We start from the raw sequence: 21504 nt of genomic DNA, 5'->3' as shown, positions 1-21504 counted from the left end.
CATGTAATACTGCCTCTGCCCTGGTCCTCTTCATCTCTCTTCTACCCCTTCCCTACTCCTTTGGTATCTGCACCGCTTCTTATGAGCTGCTGCTGCTGTATCCTACCAAGCTGTTGATTTATCACCCTGTTAAAAACAGATTAGCTTTCTCTTGGGGGGAGGGGAGGGCGGGGTGGAACCAGAAGGTGTGGGTCTCCACACTGGAGCAATAACTGTTTTCTGTACAAACAATTTGTAAATAGGGGTTAACCTAACCAGTTGGTGTTGGGTCAGTAGAAGATGATTTTGAAGGAAAGTTTACATTTTTTGTAGTAGTAGATCTCTTAATTAGCTTTCCATATTAGATATTGCTGCATTGGAGATAGTATATACTTCCCAGTAGGTCAGAAATGTTACAGGCTTGGGTTTTGAAACCTTAATCCAAGATACCATATTGCTTAGACCTTCTTTAGTATTGCATGTGCCCTAGCAATAAACAATGACACAGCTGTAGTTGTTTATAAGGATTTAACTTTCACTGCTGCTAGTGTTAAATTTGAGTAGCTGTTTGCAATGGATATTATTCTCTGAATCAAATACAAATGAGTGATTAACAATACAAAACTTTTAAAAAACTTTTAAAACTAGTTTTACCCAAACTACACATTTTGTTTCCTCTTTAGGAAGAACGTATCTCATATTTTACTCCTAAGAGTGGTGACTAAGAACAGTACAATAGCAGTTCCATCATAGTTTTTGAATAATCTAAAATCCATTGTAGAATATTTTCTTCTCACTCTGCCTTGAGATAGTCTAAACTGGAATAATAATTTAAGTATCCCATTCATTGAACAGTGCAAGTCACCTGTTTGAAAAAGGGTAGCTTCATCTTCCTTTCCTATGCTCTCACTACCAGGCATTAAACAAGGAGATTAGTAGTAGACATGTCTGAATTTCAGAAATTAACACTCATATCTAACTGGCTTGACTGGTCATTGAAAGATCACTGGCATTTGTACTGTGATATTGAAACTCGTTTCTGTAGCTATATGAATTTCAATATTATTTGAGTAAGTATAAATCTGTCTCTTAGAAATTTTTCTGTAACAGTAACCACTTGATTGAGAACTAACTAAATGCATGGCAAAATGGGTATTGTTACATCATGTGCCTTTTAATCTTTGGTGTTTTGATGTACAGCGCCTATTTTGGAGTTCTGATAGAAATACTTCGTGAAGGTTGGCTGTGTGGATTATCTGTATGTGTTTTTGAAAAGGCTTCATGGTTAGAAAAACCTAAACATTTTAATATAGGTGCTTAGGCTGCAGTCCTAAAGGAAAAAAAAATAAAAGCTCTAATTTATTGACATCTGTCAGCATTTGGAAATCAAGTTGTGATTTGGAAATCAGAACATAATGTGTTCTTATCAAAAAACAAATTTTGGTTATTCTGTAGTCGATCACTAGCTAATTCTGTTAATCCTAGTCTGCATAAATTAGCCCGTAAATACAAAGCTTAGTTCTTCAAAGTATGACATGTAGTCAGCCATTAGCTATTTGGGAGCAGATTACCTAAGCACAGTTATCAATGTCCAGGTTTGTGGACATACAGCTTCCAGGGATAACAGTACAGTTGCTTTCATTAGATGAAGCACTGTACCCAGGCTGGATTGGAAATGTTGCTAGATAAACCTTGAAAATTTTGTACCCAGTACTCTGGTCACTGAGACGTGTAGTGTGGAGGAGCCAAGCGAGTGGTTCTGCAAGACCTACGGGTCTCTGTAGGTATTCAACATGTCTCACTACCACTCCTTCTGTACATTACGGCAGAGCTCGTTAGCCCCATAGGACTAGAAGATGCTGATGATTATAGCAAGTATCAGTGTGGTGTTATTTGTGCTCTGGAAGGGTTTGGTGAATGCAGTTCTCACACACGGGAGTCCAGTGTAAATTTAGCTCCACATGTCAGCTAAGAAGTCTTCCTGGAGTCTGAAGCCCTGGAAAGTACATTGCAAAACCAGAGTGGCTTTGCAGTGTTGACTCTATGCAGTTAGGTGTTACACCTCCATATCCAGTATGCTTTACATTATTCAAAATTTTTCTATTCTGTGTGATATCTTAACTTTCTATTTTTCAGAGTAATGGAGAGTTGACTTGCACACTAAAAATTAAACCCAGATTTATGCTGAGTGTCCCAGAACAGACTTTGAACAGTGTGACTGTAAAATATCAGCTAACTGCTGAAGGCGGCAGAATAAGACAGGTTTACACAGTGGTTGGGAAGCTGCCAGGTTAAAGGAGAAGCTGTCTTCACAGAAGTAAATTTCTGTTCAAGATCTTAAAATTTTAATTCTTAACTTGTAGCTGTGTTTGCTTAATTGTGGAATACCCTTATACATCTTTTCTCTTATACTCTGATTTCTCTGGTAGTTCACCTTCAGTGGCTTCTTTGTTGTACCTCATACCCTGCCCCAAATAATAATTTTTGCAATGTTTTCTTCCCCCACAAACGATAACATACATTTGAAATACTTGGTATTCTTTTCAGGGGGAACAAGGAAAATTGTTAATCTGGAAGAGAAAAATTTCTCATGGGCAAAAATGTAATTGACTTGTGCATGTTTAAAAGTAATGTGTATTTGAGAAACATCCATACAAGGAAATGACTGGGGAGACACACTCAATTTAGGAAATTGTCCACACTGAAGATCCAAATAACCTTTGGACATTACTGTAGAAATAGAGACACTCATGCTTTAAAGCCAAGTTGTGTATTGAAGTGTGCGGTTCATATATTGTTTAAAATACTGATTTTGTGAAACTGTTGTATACATCTACCTTAATTACTTCTGAGGAAGGAACTAGCCTACTAAGATGATTGAAGTATCATGATTTTATTTAGTGGTATGTGTAACCTTTAATACAAAATTAGAATTTGCAGGGATATCTTTTGATTGCAAGAATTCTAGTAGAAACTCAGTTTGGCTGCATTAAAGGTAGGAATTACCAAGTCTGACAACTCAAAATCTGAGAAGCAGAAGAAATGGGTGTGCTGGCACTGTATATACAATAAATGCTAGATGTTTCCTGCAGCTAGGCTTTTTTTAATCATGCAAATTTACAAGGTTATACAGCAAAACAAAGAAGTCCTACATAGAGATACGTTTTCAAGTTCATAAATCCGGGGTAAAGTTTCAGATTTCAGAAGGACATAGTTTGACAATTTGGTTAAACAGGGTTGCTTTGACTTGACTAGAGAGAGAATCTGTTTTAATGAAAAATGTTAACACTATTGAAATCTTTCAAACATGAGAAAAACTCAAGGATGTCATCTGATTGCATGGACACTTACCTCAGAAAGAATGCTAGGGGTAGGCAGAAGGCCTGCAAGAAACAGCAGGAAGAACTCAGAAAAGAATGTCACATTATCAATCCAAAAGTGAATCTTAGGAGATAATTGTTAAAACCTGAAATGACTTGGACTTTGCATGCTTTAAGACAGACAATAGAAGCATGTAAATAGGAAAATAAGAAAAATGTAGTTGCAGCCATTTGGTATTAAGAAAAAAGAGATTAAGGATGGTCTAAGACTGATTTGCTGCAATGTATGGCTTCAAAATCAACTCCAAGTAATAGTAACAAAAATCTCAGATGGAGTAACACAGGTATTCAATGCCTTGTGATTACCGGGATGAAGCATAAGTAATCCACTTTCAATAAGGACAGTGATTTTTAACCCAGAAAGATAAAAAAAAAAAAAAAAAAAAGAAAATTTAAGGGAGAGGGTAATTTGGAGTTAGGAATTACCAAGACTATGATAAATACAGATTGCATATTTTAATACAAACAACTTAGTGATCTCCATTGCCGGATTCTAGAAAACCTTACTCAGAAGTTCATGCTTATCTTCAAATTTCTAAGGCAATCTTCTGAACAGGAGGTGACACCATTTGAGAATAGATACCTGAGTATAGGAGATACAGTGCTGATGTTTTTAAAATGTGAAAAATGTTGAGTCATTCTAAAATACGGAGATCTGTTCATCTAACTTCAACTATAGGTAAAACTTCAGAAGAAATCCTAAAGTATGGTGGAAAGCAGGAAGAAATGTTAAAAGTGCAAAATGAGCTTTCCAAATTGTGTCATGCTAACCTGGTGGTTTTGATAAGAGATCCGATTTTCTAGACGGGAAGTAGATCTTATCTGCTTAGGCAAATTTTAAAATTAGGGTGATGAAACTGTTGTTGAATTTTGAGAGGTTTAATTAGTATGCAGGAAGATTATGTAAGAAGAGTTGAAGGACCTTGGGAAATGAAATAATAATTTTAAAAAGTGAGATTTAAAAATAAAAAATGGAGGTTTATGTATGTAAAGTTGTATTTGGGCAGAATATCTCTTCCTCTGAGAGGGAGCATATAATTTGAAAATGTTGGAGAGTGGAGTTGGATGATGGTGGGGTGTCTAAACTGCCAACATGAAGTGCCTGGAAGAATACTGGGCACGGGTCAGGTCTTGCACAAATGAGCAACCTGCCACACAGGGGCCTGCTGAGACATCATCTGGGATGCTACACACTGTTTTGGTGCTCCACAATTTAAGAAAGGTAAAATCAGAATGGAGCAGACAAAGAGAAGGGCTACTAGGTTAGTTTAACTATGCAATGATAAAAAAATCTACTCTGAATAAAAATACAGTTCCTTTCTCTGAATCCAAGTGAGCAGGGAAGGGAATGTAGAGGTGGGAGGGAAGAACTGTAAGTTAGTGCATATAAATGGGTGGATTGGCTTGACAATGTAAATATTTATGTGGAAAACTATAAGAAGGCCTGAAACCATCAGAATAATAAAATCTTTGTTTTTCCAGTAGGAATTGTAGGGGCAAAGTAAGACTGAGTTTGTAATCTGTTTTTAAGTGATTATGTGTGTTCTGTCAGTGGTAGTTGAGAACTGGACTCCTGATTCAGGAATTTGTTTCTATAACTTAACTGATAATGAAAAGATTACTGATGAAATAAATTAAGTTGGACAGCCTGATTTAAGCAATCAGTTTTAATTTGGTTTTGCGTTTCTATGTTGCAGTATTCTTTTCAGAAAAAAAATATTATTCATGTTTTCTGGAGTTATATTTTAATTAGCTGTAGTTAGAAGAACGCTTTCCATCTCTAATCATTGGTGATCATTATGATGGCATTATATAGTCTACCATACATTGATTACAGTTCTTTGTGTATTTTGATTGTGAAAATGGTGAATCGTGCATTTGGGTTTTTTAAGTTTTTTTTTTATTCACAATTATGTTTAACTGCATTTTGATGGAAAGTAGAATTTGATTAAAGATGTACAAAGCCATCACTTTTCTACATTTTGTTAAATTGTAAATATTATCATAACAAAAAAAAAAATCCCTTCAGAGACATCAAGTTTATTCAACAAAGGTGGTATTTTTAGTTAACGAATTAACTGCATGTGTTTATAATTTCCTTCAAGATTTTAATTATTAATACCCTGGAAGGAAAATACAAAACAACAGCCTTACTGCTCTTTTTGTTTCCCAGTTCATTTCTCAATATTGGATAAATTTGTCATTCAACAGGCCTAAATTAATGAACTGAAATGAAGAAAATTCTCTGTACCTGCAGAAGTGCACAACATTTAACGGTTGGTTGTGTGTTTCTGTGTGTTATTTTTCCCAAATACTTAGCTGCTGAGCTCCAGTCAATTTTGTGTTAACTTTTTAAAGCAGGAAATTTTTTTAGATAATGTACTAGATGATACTAAGTTCAGGTATTTGCATAGTGTTTAAGTTTGAAGTAATAACTTTACAAAGAAAAAGATATTCTAAAAATGTGAAATACATACAAATCTGAAAGGTTTGGAATCAGTGTTTTACCTACCTAGTGTCCTGTTAGAGTGCAAACATGTAGTTACATCTCTGAACAATGCAGGCTTTTGTGATACGAGATGCTTTGTCTTTCGTGTACAGGTCTTATACATGCCAGCAGTAATCTTTGTTAGAAGAATAACTTAGCTTTAGAGGGCTGAAGCTTTCTTCCTTATAGCTTGTTTACTTTTCTTACTGAGATTAGAATGTTCTTTCTATGCTTGATCTCTAAGGATAGTGTTGATTTTAAACAGGGGAGTTTTGCTGTGAACAAAATCTGACTTCTGAATGATATGTGTAGTCACATTTTACTTGACCTGTTGTTGGGTGGAGTAAGGACATGAGGCAGAGACTCTGTTTCAACATATATGCATAGGCAACCAAGATTTGGGGGGTCAGTTGTAGGTCCAGTGAAATGCGTATGCCTACAGGTTCATCCATCGGTCCCTCTTGCTCCATGTGTCTATAGCCTGGCTTTGAGCACTCTGCCTTCCTGTGCAGTTAGGTGAGGAAAGCTGTACATCCTTGAAGAGTCATGCATAAAACGTCCTTGATGGAAGGAAATACCTTGATCTACCTCTTGGATTCAGTGACTAATAGAAGACCTCTTCCCTTTCTAGGTGTCTTAGTCTCGGCTATAAAAGATAACTCAATAGGTCGATTCCTAAACCCCTTACTTTGGGTCTTTGTCTACATTTTTCCTTTGAAAGAGCAACCTGGTTTGCTTTTGTTTTGTTTTTCCAGTGTAGGCTACCTCTTGTTTTGATAGACTTGCTGTTTCACAAAGTTCAGTTTGAATTCTTGTAACCCGCAGCAGGTACAAAACTGAATTTGCCTAGACTGTCAAACTGTAAAATGACCTATGTAGAAGACTGATTCTGCTCTCCTCCCCCCCCCCCCATCTTCTTCATCCCCTGAAGAATCTTGGATGTAGAAAGCACGTAATTCATGGTCCTGGATCTTTGGAAAGATCTCTGATCTCATGAAATAGACTGTTTTCTGCTTGTTCAGTTTGGTTGTTGGAGCCTTGGTTACATTATGATACTGTTCTATGCCTTTTTTTTTTTTTGTTTGGTTCCATCTTATGGATAATTGAAATTAGGGTAGTTACTTCAGAATGTCATACCCCTTAACTTTTAGTCATTCTCTGTCTTTGTTTCTAAAAATAGAAACTTTGGAATAATTTCTGAAGTTGTTACAACTGAATCAAAACCAGTGGGGTGCACATAATGAAGACAGACTTTTTACAGAGTTGAATGTGCAGTATTATTAGAGATGTATTAGAAGGTTACTTAAAATGACGATCTCTTATTATATCTTCGAAATACCCTTTTGGTAGCAAAACACTGTACTGCATTTTAAATGTTTGAAAAAACTTGCATTTTGTTTTGTTTTAAGTTATTAGAGAGATTAAGTTGTTTAATTTGAAATTGTAGAAAGAGGAGTGCAATAACTTCATATTTTTTCCATTCAGTTACATATTAGGGTGTTGTGTTTTTTAAGTTGGTATTTAAAATCCTATTTTTTGTTATTTTGTGTGAACAGTACATGGCAAACAGTATGCTCTTTGTTGTTCTGCACTGTTAATGCAGTCATTGAGCCAATTTGCAGATTGGGTCAGAAACAAGTCCGTCAGTCACTGGCAACTGGGCAATGTCTTTTGAGCCAACAGATCTATCCTGTGGAGTAAAACTTCTAGGGACCCCAAATCCCTCGTTAATCTTTTTCTTGAGAGATTTTTGGCTCCAATTACAAGAGAAAAGCCTTCTTGAGAATGAAGATTGAAATATTTCTTTGGAGTGGCCTCTGAATCCCCATTCTTCAATCTTTTTCCTCCCACATTTGTAGAGATAAATTCTCCAGATAAACATGCACTGTTTTGTCCATCTACCTACATAATGGGAGTAGGAAAGACCAATCAAATACATATTCAGGAATCAGTACAGTATCACTATATACTCACTTTAAAAAAACAAACAGGCAAAAAAGAACTTTGACCAGACTCTTCAGACACTGTTCCTTCTCTTGTATCTGAAAGTCTACTTTCGTAGTACTCAAGGAGTCATTGTCCAAAGCAAGCAAGAGCAGAGGTATCCCTTTTCATGCTTGTAGAAGGTGTAACAGAAGAGGGGACTTTTGACTAGACTTGTGTGGGGCAGTTAGCAGCAGCCACTGCTGTGGTAACCGTGACCTAAGTGTTGAGCCATCATTATTAGTAGTTACTGTGGGTTGCCATTCTTTAATATTCATCTTTTCATTTCTACTGTATGATTTCCCATGTTGCGTTCCCACATACTTCATTATTTAAGAGACATTCACACAGGCACTTCTGAATCACTGGTTTTGTATATTGTTGTAAATTTGTTGCCATCTCTGGTAGGAATATCCTAGAAATACCTGATACTCCTTCATAATGTGATAAATAGTCTTTGCATCTCCTTCAAGACAGACTGTGTGAACTCTGACTTTGGGGCTCTTGGAAAGAGTCTTGATCAGACTAGAGTATCCATCAAAATGAGTCCTAAGAACCTTTAATATTTTTGGAGAAAAGTTTTTTGAAGTTAGTATAGGTAAGATCTGAAATACTTTATGAACAGGCAAGACCTAGGCTTGGGACTCATTTCACTGGGAGCTCTGAAAGCGAACCAGAAGGTTCTACAGGGTATTAGCAACTGAACTGAAGAGAAACAACATCTCATCAAACTTTATTGTGGAATTTAGTACTGATATTTCATGGTGTCACGACTTAGCTGTCTTGGGCAAATAGTCTAACTTATAGATGAACTTTCAAGAAAAAATCAAGATACTACTGCAAGAATGTTGTCTACCCAGGAGAGTGTCACAATTAACTGACATTGATAATAAGATGACAATATTAATACTTCTAGTTTTAGGAAAGAATTGAACTTTTTTGTATTTCATGTTTTTCACTCAACTTGAGAGGAATATGTGTCATCTGAGAAGTTCTTAGGATAATTTTAGTCTTTTTAAGTTGGATATATCCATGCAAGGATGTGAGTGTAAAAGTTTTGGCCAAATTTGAACTGCATCTGCTAACTGCAGAGAGAGATGGGAAGGAAAGATGCTGACAGATAAGCTCTGGTGGATTTAGCTGAAGCAGTTTTTCTAATGGTACCAATGCTAGCTGTCAGTCTTGCTCTTCTGCTGCAGGTGATTTTCCTCATTGCACGCATGGCAGAAAGCATTATTTAAGCTGAAATGGACTGTGAACATGACTCTCAGGTTAGCTGCCTCTATGTTGGATGGGAAGGCAATCTCTTCATTTTAGAGCTGTAGCAGATGGTTTTATTTGAGCCCTACGTCCTTTTCAAAAGAGCTGTCATGGGTTAGTCTCTTACTAAATTACATTTTGCTGGCAGAGAAATGGAAACCTTTTTTCAGTCAGTCTAGGTGGTATAACCAGAATTCTTTTGGCTCTCAATGCAGAATGCAGAACCATAATTTCATGATTTCGTGCAGTTTATTTTAGTTGATTCCTTCTGGGAGGTAGTATCATGCCGAATTTCACCAGCTATAGTATTCAGGTAGACCCTTGTGTCATTTTGTGTAACATCATTTATAACTAGAAATGTGTAGCAATAGCCATTAAATACATGCCACTAAAACTTGTGGCATATTTTAAATAATCCATGAGGTATTTTGTCTTCCTGTAAGCATACATCTTCTTGCCAAGTTTTTCAGGTAGTGTTATGCTTCTGTGTTCTTAAGATTACTTGTTCTGGAAGTAGAGCTGAGCTCTTTGTGAGATATGTCACATGTCACTGAGGAAAGCAACAGAATCCTTCTGACTTAACCACTGCAGTAAAGTCCATTCGTACACTTGGATGCTGTCAGATGAGGTATAGTCTGAAACTTGGATAAAATCAGTCTGTAACTTTAGAAATTTCTGAATACTGATGAAGCCTTTCTGAATGCTGAAGTCTGTTGGCTAACTTCAGGAGCTGTTGAAGTGCTTCAGATGTCAGATGGTACTTCCTGCCTTTTTTTGTTCTTTTTTGCTTCTATGAAGAAAACGAAGCATGAGGTTTCCATCCGGAGGAGGTGCTTTGGACTGCGGAAGGATATTCATCATAGTAGCATCAAAATCCCATTGGTAATGGAAGTTTAGGGAGAAGTGAAAATTCTGTAGTAGCTCCCTAGAGTAGTGGGGAGCCATGCTTAGGTGAGAAAAGCAAAATCAAGAAATAAATCCTGAGAGCAGTTTTAATATTTAGAAAACAATTTTAACTGCTCTGAGTCACCTCTCAGTGGTCCAGTTCAACACTGCTTTGTGTGGCATCCTGTCATCTTTAAGTACGTTACTGTACAAGACAGTTTGTCAAATGCTAATTTTGTAGAAGTTCCTTCAAATTGTGTGCTTATGGATCCCTTCTTTATTTTTTATGATGTAAGTTTATATTATAAAAGGGTGAGAGCTGAAACCATTATTGAACAGAACTCAGCACTGCTGCAGACCTGTTGTTCCTTCTGGCTCTCCTGTGGTTATTTTGCCCATTATATTGTGCCAACTCTGTAGTGGGGAAAACAGTGTATTTATGAATTTTTGGAGGGTACATTTTAGTTTTATGTTTAACTTGATGAATCACTTCACTAGGTGGGTTCACACATCTCTGCATTCGACCTCAAAGTAGATGAAAGGATCGTAGACAACAGTGGGCTAGGGTTGTCATTAAGTGAGTGTTAATTTGGATTGGTTAGTGCTGTTGAAAAGTGATTTGTTTCCTGTAATCCAAAGAAATACTGATAAATAGTAGGGATTTACAAGATTGCATCGTGAACTTTCCTTCTCCTGGCTTTAGGGTTTTAGTGTCCTGCAGTCTGCTTCCAAGGTTACCATGGAAAAATATAAATGCAGTAACTTTTGGTGATGTTTGTTTCTGTTCAATTGTAATGGAATTATATGAGTTATTAATATTGGAATTGCTGTTGCCTTTCCTCTGGGTGTAGAACAAGACAAAGACCTTAGTTCATTCTCTGGTTATATATATTTTATTTGTGTATTTTGGGCTTGTGTTTCCTTGTTTTTTTTCAGTCAGCAAGACTTTTTAAATGTAAAGTTTGCAAAGGTATGCTTAGTCCTTATTTCTTCATCCTCAGACATTGTCTTGCCAGTCTGTCTTTGCACAGTCTCTAACTTGTTTTAAAAGGCTTTTTTAGAACACACTAAACTATTTACATAGTAACAAATTTCTGATAGTTTTTTGCATGTAATATATACCTAGGGAACAGAGCTTTTGGAGAAATTTTCAAAACTCAGGCTACCTGAGAGAGTAGCATAGTGCCATAGCATGACAGTGAAGGTTGGAAGAATGCTTTGTGGTTATGCACCCTTCAGGTACACTTGCATTTCAGCTCAAATGTCAATACTGGTTTCATGTTTAGCATATGTCAGCTTTATTTTGGATTTCAGGCTTCTTTAATTTTAATAGTTCAAAAATCTTTCTTAAAAAGCAAATTTGCCACAATTGGAATCCTATCAGGATAGATCTATTTGAAACTGTAAGGATTTGATTTATCGATAAGGCAGTCAAAACAATTACATTATACAAAGGCAGCATGATACACTATTATGCTTCCAATTCATGGCATTATTGAGAACTCTTCACCTAAACTGAACAGCTAATGAAGTGTTTCAGCAGCTCTACATGTCTCTAACATGGTCTGTTTTAACATTATCGTGTTCATAGATCATACTGTAAGCTTGCTGTATTAGTGCAAGCTATACCTTAATCATCGTGCTGATTGCTGTATAAAACACTGATCATGTAGTCTGCCTTCTGAGATCCAGCAATGCCAGATGATGTACAAAGAGAAAACACAAGTGGAGGTCAGTGGCCATGTTTGGGGTCAGGAGTGTGCTAGCAGGTCTGCTCTCAAGTTCTGAGCAGTGAATAGGGGTTTGGTGGCTCAGATCAGTGCACAGCATGTGAGTAACTTGAAAGTAATCTCAGTTGCAAACTTATTTTAGTAGGAGTGAGAAAAATAGACAGTAGCTGTAACGTAGGGCTTAGGTTGGCTTATGTGAAGTCTAGAAAACGAATATATGAAGTAATTTTGCCTAAAGGACAAAGCAAGACGATACAGAGAGCATGCTGTAAAACTCTGCTCTTTCCCACATCAATTTAATGAATCACCCTACACTCTGTTTTCCAAATGAAATGCAGGAAGAAGTGTTCCATGATCTAGGTGTATGGGGTGAGAAGTAGAGGGAGGAGTCAAAGATTGCAGGCGCTGTGATGAGTGAAGACAAACGTGGTAGCTGCCTTGACCTGAGCTGTGTCAGAGAGAACTTCACGGTCACATGCTTTCAGCTTGCTAAGGCCTGTATTGGGATCGTGTAAATAATATGGAATGACATACACAAGAGCAAGAAATCGGATATGCATCTTCTTAAGTATCATAATTTTTGTCATGATTTGTGTTTTAGTATTTAGAAAGCTAAGCAAGCTGACTTAAAAAAAAAAAAAAAAAAAAACCAATACTGATACTATATTTTCTATTTCTGTACGCCTGGCTTTCCTGAGTTGCATCATTGCTCTATTTAAATTTGCTTGATGTTTTTTGTTGATGAAAATAGATTGCATAAGTAGTCTGTTTCTTCGCAGATATGAACACTTCAAGCATTGTTGTTTTTGTAACTGTTAAGTTCTCCTTTTTGTATTTTTTTTCTCCTTTGTCTGATGTTACTTGTTTTGATGTGATGGCATTCTTTTTAGCTTGGCATTTAGACAGAGGTTTCTGATGTCCTTGCCATTGTGTGTCATAGCTATCTTTTAACATTTCACATCAAATTTAGCCTGACTTTTTTGTTGATTTTGTTCTGGTTTTCTACAGTGGACAGGCCAAAATCCCAGCAAATAAGAACTTCTGGTACCATAAGGCGAACTTCTTCTTTGGACACAATAACAGGACCTTACCTCACAGGACAGTGGCCACGTGATCCCCACGTACACTACCCTTCATGTATGAAAGATAAATCAACTCAGGTAAAAGCTGTAAAACAAGACAACAGAGATGTTTCCTATAATTCATGTCTTCCTGATACTTTATCACATGATCTGGAATCTTAGCTCAACTTAATTCCAAAGAAATATGGATTCACTTAATTTTAGTATAAATATGAAGCCCTAAAAATAGGGTACAGTAGTGTTTTTTTAATCAGTGTCAATTCAGTAACATGGTACATGACAGATAATATTTTTATGCTTTTAGAAAACAGTTGTTAAAAATAGTTTCCTGTATTTGGGCAGATCTGTTGATGCTAAATAAGCAGATTTCAATCTCGGCCTTGCATCTGGTTTATTTTGAAGCTGCCGTATGCAAAATTGTGCTGAGTGTTATTTATAAAAAAGATTCTGTAATAGTAGTGGCTAACAAACTTAAAGATGTTACTAAATTGTGGTAATAAATCTGTGGATCTCAAAAAGTGTGCTTGTGTGAGTGCGGGGGAGGAGAAGGAGAGAGGTTACTGTTAAGAATTGATCGGTTTGTCACTAGAGGGGAAATCAAGAAGAGGAAGCTGGGAGTGAGCATACAGTACGGTCTTGAGACGTCCCTTCTGCTGCCTAGTAGCAAGAAATATAAAAATGCTCTGTGGCAGAGTAGCCTCTTGAAGCCAGACGTCAGAACAAGAGCCTTACCACGAGCTACAAAGGGAAGGCTACTGAGATTATTTATGTCCTGATACTCATGGATCCTCCTCAGGGCTCTGTCCTTAGCAAGAACCCCTGGCAGGTAGGCTGCTGTGTTATTCATAGTGTTCCAGTGCACTTTGGCTGGAAAGGTGAACACTGTTTCTTGCCTGATTCCTCCTCATACTGGAGCTTGTTGCCCACAAAGATGATCACTATCAAACAGGTAAAAACATACATAATTCTAAAAACCTCAAATTATCAGCAAAGGAGTTACATTTTTTCAGTAGTGTTATTAGGATATGGAGTACATCATCTGAGTTTGTGTTCTGAAACTATCTATCTTTAGTTATATTTCCAGTCTATGGGCCATGTAGGGATTGTTGTTAAATCAGTTTTCTATCTCTTGTGCCATGATTCTGGCCCATTGTTATCATGGGTGTCCTGCAAAGAAAAATGATACTTCTGACATACCACCTTTTGCTTACAACTCTCTTTTGCTGTTAAGAATTGTTTTTAATGGAAACTTACCTTGTCACAATGTATATGATACCTCTAAAATAACAAGGATTTTTCTGTTGTAACTTTGCTTGTAGGTGTATAGGTTTTGGTTAGTTTCTACTGACTTGCAACATACGTACTTGTCACCCATTCTGCCACCACTGCTTAGAGGAAACACAGCATCTCTTCACATTGATTCTGGCTTTTTAGTCTTTTGTGTAATACTGAGTTTCTCAGGACAAGTTTGAATGTATAAATAATTTTCTGAATCTTTAAAATATACTGTAACGCAACACAGGAAGCCCTCTGATGGGAGAAGGATAAGTGTATAATGCTTAGAAAAGAAGAAAGCTCTCTCTGTATGTTCCAGAAATCCTGTTTAATTAATTTGGGAATCTGATGATTAAAAATTGTTCAAGGACACTTCTAGAAAGTGTTGAGAGACCCTTTAAGAAAATGCTGTCTTTATGTCCTACTCATTCATTTTGAAACCAGCCAGCCAGTTTTAGCAAAAAAAAAGAAGCAGCAGTCATCTTTACTGTTATGAAAGACTTAACTTAAAAAGCTATTAATTCTGGATTTACAAGGCATAGTACAATACAATAGTACAATACTATGCCTTGAAAGTCTTTCTGTTTTGAAGCCATAATTTCCATTCAGGCGATTTTTGATAGCATGCTTTATAGTAACAGTATTTCTTAACCCCTCTCTTAAAATATATATCCATATCAAACTTCACAAATACCCTTATGAGTAGAAAATTTAGAATATTTAAACATTCACAAACAAACCTTTTCACTAGTTACAGAAAAGAGAAACAAACTTGTTCTATAAATATTTGAGCTCCAAGCATTTGGCAGTAAAATTGCTTTCCTAGTGAGTTCAAGTAAGTGTTTAGGTTATTTGACCTGTTGGCTGCCACCCTTTGCCTCATTCAGAAACAAAGCTCAGGGAGGAAGAAAAAAATAGAAGGGAAGTTTTACCTTTTTGGCATAGTCAAATGTAACAGAGAGGAAAGGCAGTACAAGTTATCATTACAAACTGAAGTATTATTTCAAAAGGTTAAGGACATGGAAGTTTGCGTTTGTGGGGATATATTCTAACAAGCAATTATATTAGCTGTCTTTTTAAGTTATGCAAAAATCAAGCATTTAGCAGTGTTGTAAGTTGAGTTGAAAAATGACTTGACTACTCAAGACTATATGAATATGTAAAATGCAACAAGCATAGTGATTGGCACAGCAAATTCCAGGGGTTTTTAAATAAAATGTTCACTAAGGAGGTTTGTAGATGATCATATAACATTGACCTGAGTTATGCTTTGGTTGTGTGGGGTTTTTTTGTTGTTTGAGCTCTGTGTAGTTTGAAGTGTATGTAATTTGAAGAAATAAGGATGAGTTCCAAGTCGTTCGTTGGATGCGTGCATGGCAAATTAAGTTAAATTAAATAAAAATCTTGCTATTTGCTGGAGTACCAGCATGAGTACTCCTACTACTTTATGTTTGTTGGACAAGTAGCAGTTTAGCTCATGGGAGTTCATGTAGTTTACAGTAGCTAAAGATAATAACGCTTGGTAGTTTAGCAGAGTGGGTGATTGTAGCAAATAAAATAAATAAAACAAGATAATGAAAGTCAATAAACCAATTTTTTCATATGAGCATGTTTCATTGAAGAATAAATTATCTCTTGTTTTACTTCTAAACTCATGGACAATACTGTCAGTATAACTTATATTGTAGGTGGAATAATTCTCTTTCAAGACTATTTTTGTCCCTAATTAAACATTAATTTTAAATCCAAATTTTGTGCAGTTTCATTAAGGTCGTGATTATGGATGTTCTAAGTTTCTTAGAATCCGTGTATTTAAAAAAAAAAGGTCAGATTCTGGTCTTCACCAGGATCACATAAACTCTTAATGAGTTTTATTCCAAGTACTTGTTTCCCACTTAAGTTCTTTGAACCTGTGTAGTGCTCGTGAATAAAATGTTTATTCTTTCTCTAATATTAAACCAGGATTTAAAAAAAAAAAATCACTAATACCTTATTATTTAAATAGAGGAAACAGAATTTTGTTTGGTTTAATTTCTGCTGCATCTTGGAGAATAATAACTGTAGTTCCTATTTCTGTGTCCCTCTTGCCCATCTCAGATGTTTTGATTGAAAACACAGAAGGGAAGTGAGGTTGATATGTTTGCTTTTGGAAAAATGTACTATGACATTATGCATTGTGACATTTATACAATTCCAGATTTCTCAGAATTCTGCATGTGTTTATGTTTGTGTGTGTATGTGTGCATATGTGTACAACTAGCTGATCTTTAAGGAACAGCAAGTTTTGGATAATCAATAGTATACCATTTTATTTAATATAGTTTTAAGTATTTCAGAAATGCAGGGAAACTTCCTATTATAAGAAGTTGTTATACATGTTGATATACTTTGTGATCCCTTTACCAAGTTCCTCCACTGTCCTACTTCCCTCTCCTTTTCAGTAAAATTTGAACTTTTCATTAAGGCCATTTAAAACTCAGTATAGCTTCCTTCCCCATTTTTTTCATCTCTGTTGGGAGCACTGATAGAAGTTTTATATTTCTTCTTCATGCTGAACATGTCAGTATTTTCCCCTTCCTAATATAAGGAATAATTCAATGTTGAAGTGGTTATACCTAACCTCAGAATCTTCAGAAACATTTGGGTAATTGTCATAGTTTATTAATATAATTATTTGGCAGTAACTAAATAAATTAAAAGACTTTTGTAAAATCAAAAAGGAGAGATTAGGGATAAACATATGATGTTGTTGTCATAACAAAGATATGGCCAGTTAAAGTTCATCTATGTAATCTTTCTTGATCTAAATAATACAAAGAAAAGAACGAATGACCAAGTGGAATACGATTCAGTGATTCCCCTCCCCACCAACTGACGACTTAAACTGGATTCCAATATGCTTGGATATGCCTTTTCCATTGTATATGGCAATTATGTATTGCACAAATGGAAATGAAGAAAGTTTGCAGAATGCCTTTCAGAATTTTTACTACTCTCTAATCTAAAGAGTAATGCAGAGTTATTAAACTGGAATGGTTGGATAAAATATGGGGTTTTTGTTCTTGTGTGTGGGTCAGGGCTTTAATGTAGCTACCTCTCATTAGTCAACTGAGTAATGTTTTATTTTCTTTTGGGTAGGAATTTTGTTGCTTAAAAATTAACATCATAAGCCAGGAGGCTTGTCGTGATTTGAGCCTGGTCAGCAGCCAACCACCATGCAACCACTCTCTCTCCCTTCTCTTCCGGCAATAAGAAGGGACAGAGAGCCAGGCTTGGGGTTCGAGATAGGACTGGGATGGGGAAAAAAATCCCCCTTTATGGGCACGAGCAAAAGATAGACTCGTTAGGGGAAGAAAAAAAGAACAAACATTTATTACAGACACTAACAACATGTAACAGAGTAGTACAGTGAGAAGCATTGCCACATCTTGAGAACACCTTCACCCCACCCCTCCCTTCTTCCCGGGCTCAGCTCTGCTCCCGATTTCTCTACCTCCTCCCTGCAGCGGTGCAGGGGCAGGGAATGGGGGGTGCAGTCAGTGCTGCCACTTTCTCCATCTTTGGTGGGGGGAGCTTCTGGAACTTGTTCCCCCTGCTCCATCGTGGTCCCCCTCTCACAGGAGACAGTCCTCCACAAGCTTTCTCCGATGTGAGTCCCTCCCACAGGCCGCAGCGTTCCCCACACTGCCCGGTCGTGGGTCACCAACTTTCTCCAACTGGATTCCCTCCCACGGCTGCAGCCCTTCCTGAGCTGCTCCAGCGTGGGACACCCCCGCGTGCTGCAATCCTCCCAGTGCTGAGTTACAGCAGTGGGGCTGCCTTTTCCCACAAGATCCCGGCCTTCTTTGGGCGTAGCACCTTGATCAACGAGGTGGAATCCACAGGCCATAAATCAGTGTCTGCTCCACCATAGATCTTCATGTGTGGCAGGGGGGGGGCCGCCCTGCCGTCTCACCACAGGATACAGGGGGGTCTCTGCTCCGGCACACCTCCCCCCTCCTTTCTTCCTCCGTTCCTCCACTGACCTTGGTGTTCATGCAGCTGCAGCAACTCCTCCTCACAAGTCCCACTGCCCGTCATCATGTCCCTTCTTAAATACATTGTTATCACAGAGGTGCAGCTGATTGGCTCAATTTTCCAAACAGAAGTGGAGCTGACTTGGAGTTGGGGGAGCTTCGAGAAGCTGCTCACGGGGGGCAGCCCCTATAGCCCCCTCCCCTGCCACCAAAAATACTCCACCACTCACTCAACCCAGGACAAGGCTCAATTACGTGAAGCATTTTCATTGGTGTATTAGTTATCTTTGCTTTCTTGGGATATTTTAATGATGTACTTTGGGTGGAAGGGACAAAGAGGAAGAGATATTTGTCATATAACTATGAATTTATCATTCTAACTTTTCTTAACCTCTCTGATATTTAAGAGGAGTCATCACTTTTGGTCAGATTAACTTCTAACTCTTTAGGTCATTACTTCCTGTAAAATTTCTAGAGGGCCTTTGAATCCTTTAGAAACATATGAAGACTCATCAGACTATCTTTTAGTGCTGCTGTTGCATTTCTTTTGAATGTGGAAGTTCTTCAAAAACATTAATGCTTCCCCTGTAAAATCTAGGTTTATGTTCATAATCTTTGCACTCATCCCCCAATGTAGTTAATCTGGAACGCAGGCTAGATATAGTAATTAGAGCAAAGGGCTGGCAATAAAATGTGAGATATTTAGAGTAATTCAGTCTTATTTTAGGTTTAGGTAGGTTGGTACTTCATGCAGTCATTCTGATCTAAATGAAGTGGAAAGAATGTAGGTGTATATCCCTGACATGGGTGGAAAAGCAAGGCAGAATTACGAAACGTGTTGGAAGAAATGCTAATCTCTACAAGGTTGGGTGATTTAGAACAATGGTAATTGTGATTTACACTAACACTGAGGAGAGCAACCAGATGTGGTGTTCTTGGCATGACCTATCCCATGTGCATGCTTTTTAAGCACTGTGTCAACTGAAAGTGGGGCCATGAACCTTCACATTTTGAAATATCGTGATACTCCTCTCGAAGCTGCAGCACATATTTTCAAGGTTCTCCTAAAATGTTGTAAATCTTAAGTGTCTGAATATAGACTTGCAGGAATAATCCTTCAGTTTCATGAAGTTCAGTTCACACTTAAGTGATACTGTAAATTTATTTCAGCTCTGAAATGTTACCAGTTTCACAGATAGTGCCTATGACCTTTCTTACTGTGTTTCTGACTTGAGATGAAGCAACTTTGGTTTCATTCATTGTGATTCAGAAATTTTTCTTCAAATGCGGTTTTGAGTTACTTTTTTACTTTTGTTGTTTTTTTAATATGTTTAACACTTGGGAAGTACACTTTTAGCTTGATACTAAGACCTCCATGGTTAAGCGTCTTTTGTAGAAGTTGTAAATAAATACAGGAAAACAATTTTCATGAAATGTCGCATATCAAGAGTGCCATATACTCTCATCTTATTTGTGATATAAATTACAACATTCAGGTGAGATATGAAATGCTCATACATGAGCTAACTTACAGAAGCAGAATTTCTGTTTGAGTGTAACGTGTGGGTGTTTTTTTTTTTTTTTTTAAGAAGCTTTTGCTTGAATATAAGGATTTTGGGTTACAAACCCAAAACTTACCTTCATATAAGGTGGGTTTCAATGTATTATAAGCAGCAGTTTCTAGGGTTTGAAGGAGACTGGCTTGCTATAATCTAGTAACTGCTTACGTTGTGTTACTCTTTAACCTTTTTTCTTTTTTCCATCTGAATATAAATAGCACATTAATATAACATTACCTGACTTCAATTCTGTGCTAGCAACATCATATAGTATTTGTAATCTAATACTGCAAATAAAATTGATGGACACAAATAGTCTACCCCCTGTAGACTGATACTTACGTGTATATTTTGAAAGGTTGTGACTTGACTCAATTTACCAGAGATGGAAAGCAACTGTGTAATCCTTGTCTCAAGGGAGATAGTGTTTGAGTGGAAGATAGCGTCAAAGCATATTTGAGAAAGTACAAAATTTAGTATTAAGTGAATATTTGTTTTATATTTGTTACTTTTGATTTCTGATTAAATCAGCTGCAATATAAGGATTCCTACCTCTCTCTGGTAACAGTCACCGGTGTTGTTGATGAAGTTCTAGGTTGTTGCTATTAGTTTTTTTGCCCTTGCCATCTGGATCAATATATGTGCTTATTAAAAAAATATAGGCATGTTCTTGCTTTCTAAATATTTTTTTTTAACAGTTTACTTAGGTTTGTTGAGAAACTCACTTTGGCTTTTTAGATATTCTGTCTTTTCTGTTGTGTTTATTAAGCTGTAGTTGAAAGGATATGAACTTGTAGTGATCCCTGGTACACCCTCCTGCACTATAGGTAAATATTTAAGCTCCTGAAATGCCTGTTTCTACTTTGTTCTGGAGTTCCCCAAATTATGGAGCAGTGCTATATTCAGAAAACATTCTTTGGAAGATAAATTTTCAGAGAATTCTCTTTGATGTTTTTCTGTTTTTGTATGAGGGTATAGTTCCAGCTGTACTTGGCATATAGTAAAATACTTATAAAAAAGAGCAATTTAAATTAGAAAGTAAGTTGTAATAGATTGTGAAAGCCCATGATTTTGAAAAGGGAGCAAACTTCCCCCCCCCCATTTTGTCTCGTTCAAGCCACTTCAGTGTTTAAAAAAAACTTTAAAAGCAGTAGGGTGTCTTTCATACAAATTTCAGGGAGGTGGTAAGTACCCAATCTGCAAGAACAAGTAATTATTTAGAACATGGCTCTGCTTAAATGCAGAGTGCGAGCAAATGCCCACACAGGTAGCATGCGTGTGGTAGAGGCTCTGCTTTGGGTGGTGAGAGTCATGGGTTGCCTGGCTGAGGGACTCCCATGTTTTCCTCGTAGTTTTAAATAGCTATTTTACTCTTCACTCATGATTTTTTTTTTTTTCTTTTTCGTAACCACATTATCTTCTGGCTTCTTTCCCAGACCCACACAAAGAGAGTCATATAGTAAATACACAGAACCCTAACTTTTATAAAGACTTGTTTTTTTTCTTTTTTGGGAACATGCAGCAAAAACTTTGTTACTGATTTTTTCCATTTTGCTTTCTAATTGCTGACACAGCTTTCTGGGCCTTTGGTGGAAGTATTCCTGGTGGTGTAAAAATAACAGAGAAAAACCCCCCACCAAAACCATGGAAAGTGCAGGGCTGGCAGAAAACACAAGTGGGATACATAGGCTTGTGCACTCAAAGTGACTTTGCACATTAAATATTAGCTCTTAGGAGTTAGGTCCTGGGCTGTAGGCCATGTAATATTATGGCAGTGCGGTAATTACAAAGTTATAGCCTGTGTTCTGAAACTACAATTTAGTGCTTAATGGTACCAGACCTGCCCTGGCATGCTTGGCTGAAGTGG

At 37.0% G+C, this 21504-nt stretch overlaps 1 protein-coding gene across 3 annotated transcripts in view; it reads left to right on the top strand.

Moving 5' to 3' along the window:
* GLCCI1 (glucocorticoid induced 1) overlaps positions 1 to 21504 on the top strand; it is a 59875-nt gene that overhangs the window by 8492 nt on the left and 29879 nt on the right. For all 3 annotated transcript variants that reach the window (XM_032991687.2, XM_042801979.1, XM_042801980.1), the window contains exon 2: positions 12714 to 12865. In XM_032991687.2, the coding sequence (XP_032847578.2) occupies positions 12714 to 12865 (152 nt within the window). The remainder of the gene's footprint in view (positions 1 to 12713; positions 12866 to 21504) is intronic.

This window comes from Tyto alba, unplaced genomic scaffold (assembly GCF_018691265.1).
Source record: "Tyto alba isolate M040663 unplaced genomic scaffold, T.alba_DEE_v4.0 Super-Scaffold_38, whole genome shotgun sequence".
Taxonomy (NCBI): Eukaryota; Metazoa; Chordata; class Aves; order Strigiformes; family Tytonidae; genus Tyto; species Tyto alba.
This window is presented reverse-complemented; position numbering and strand designations above follow the sequence as displayed.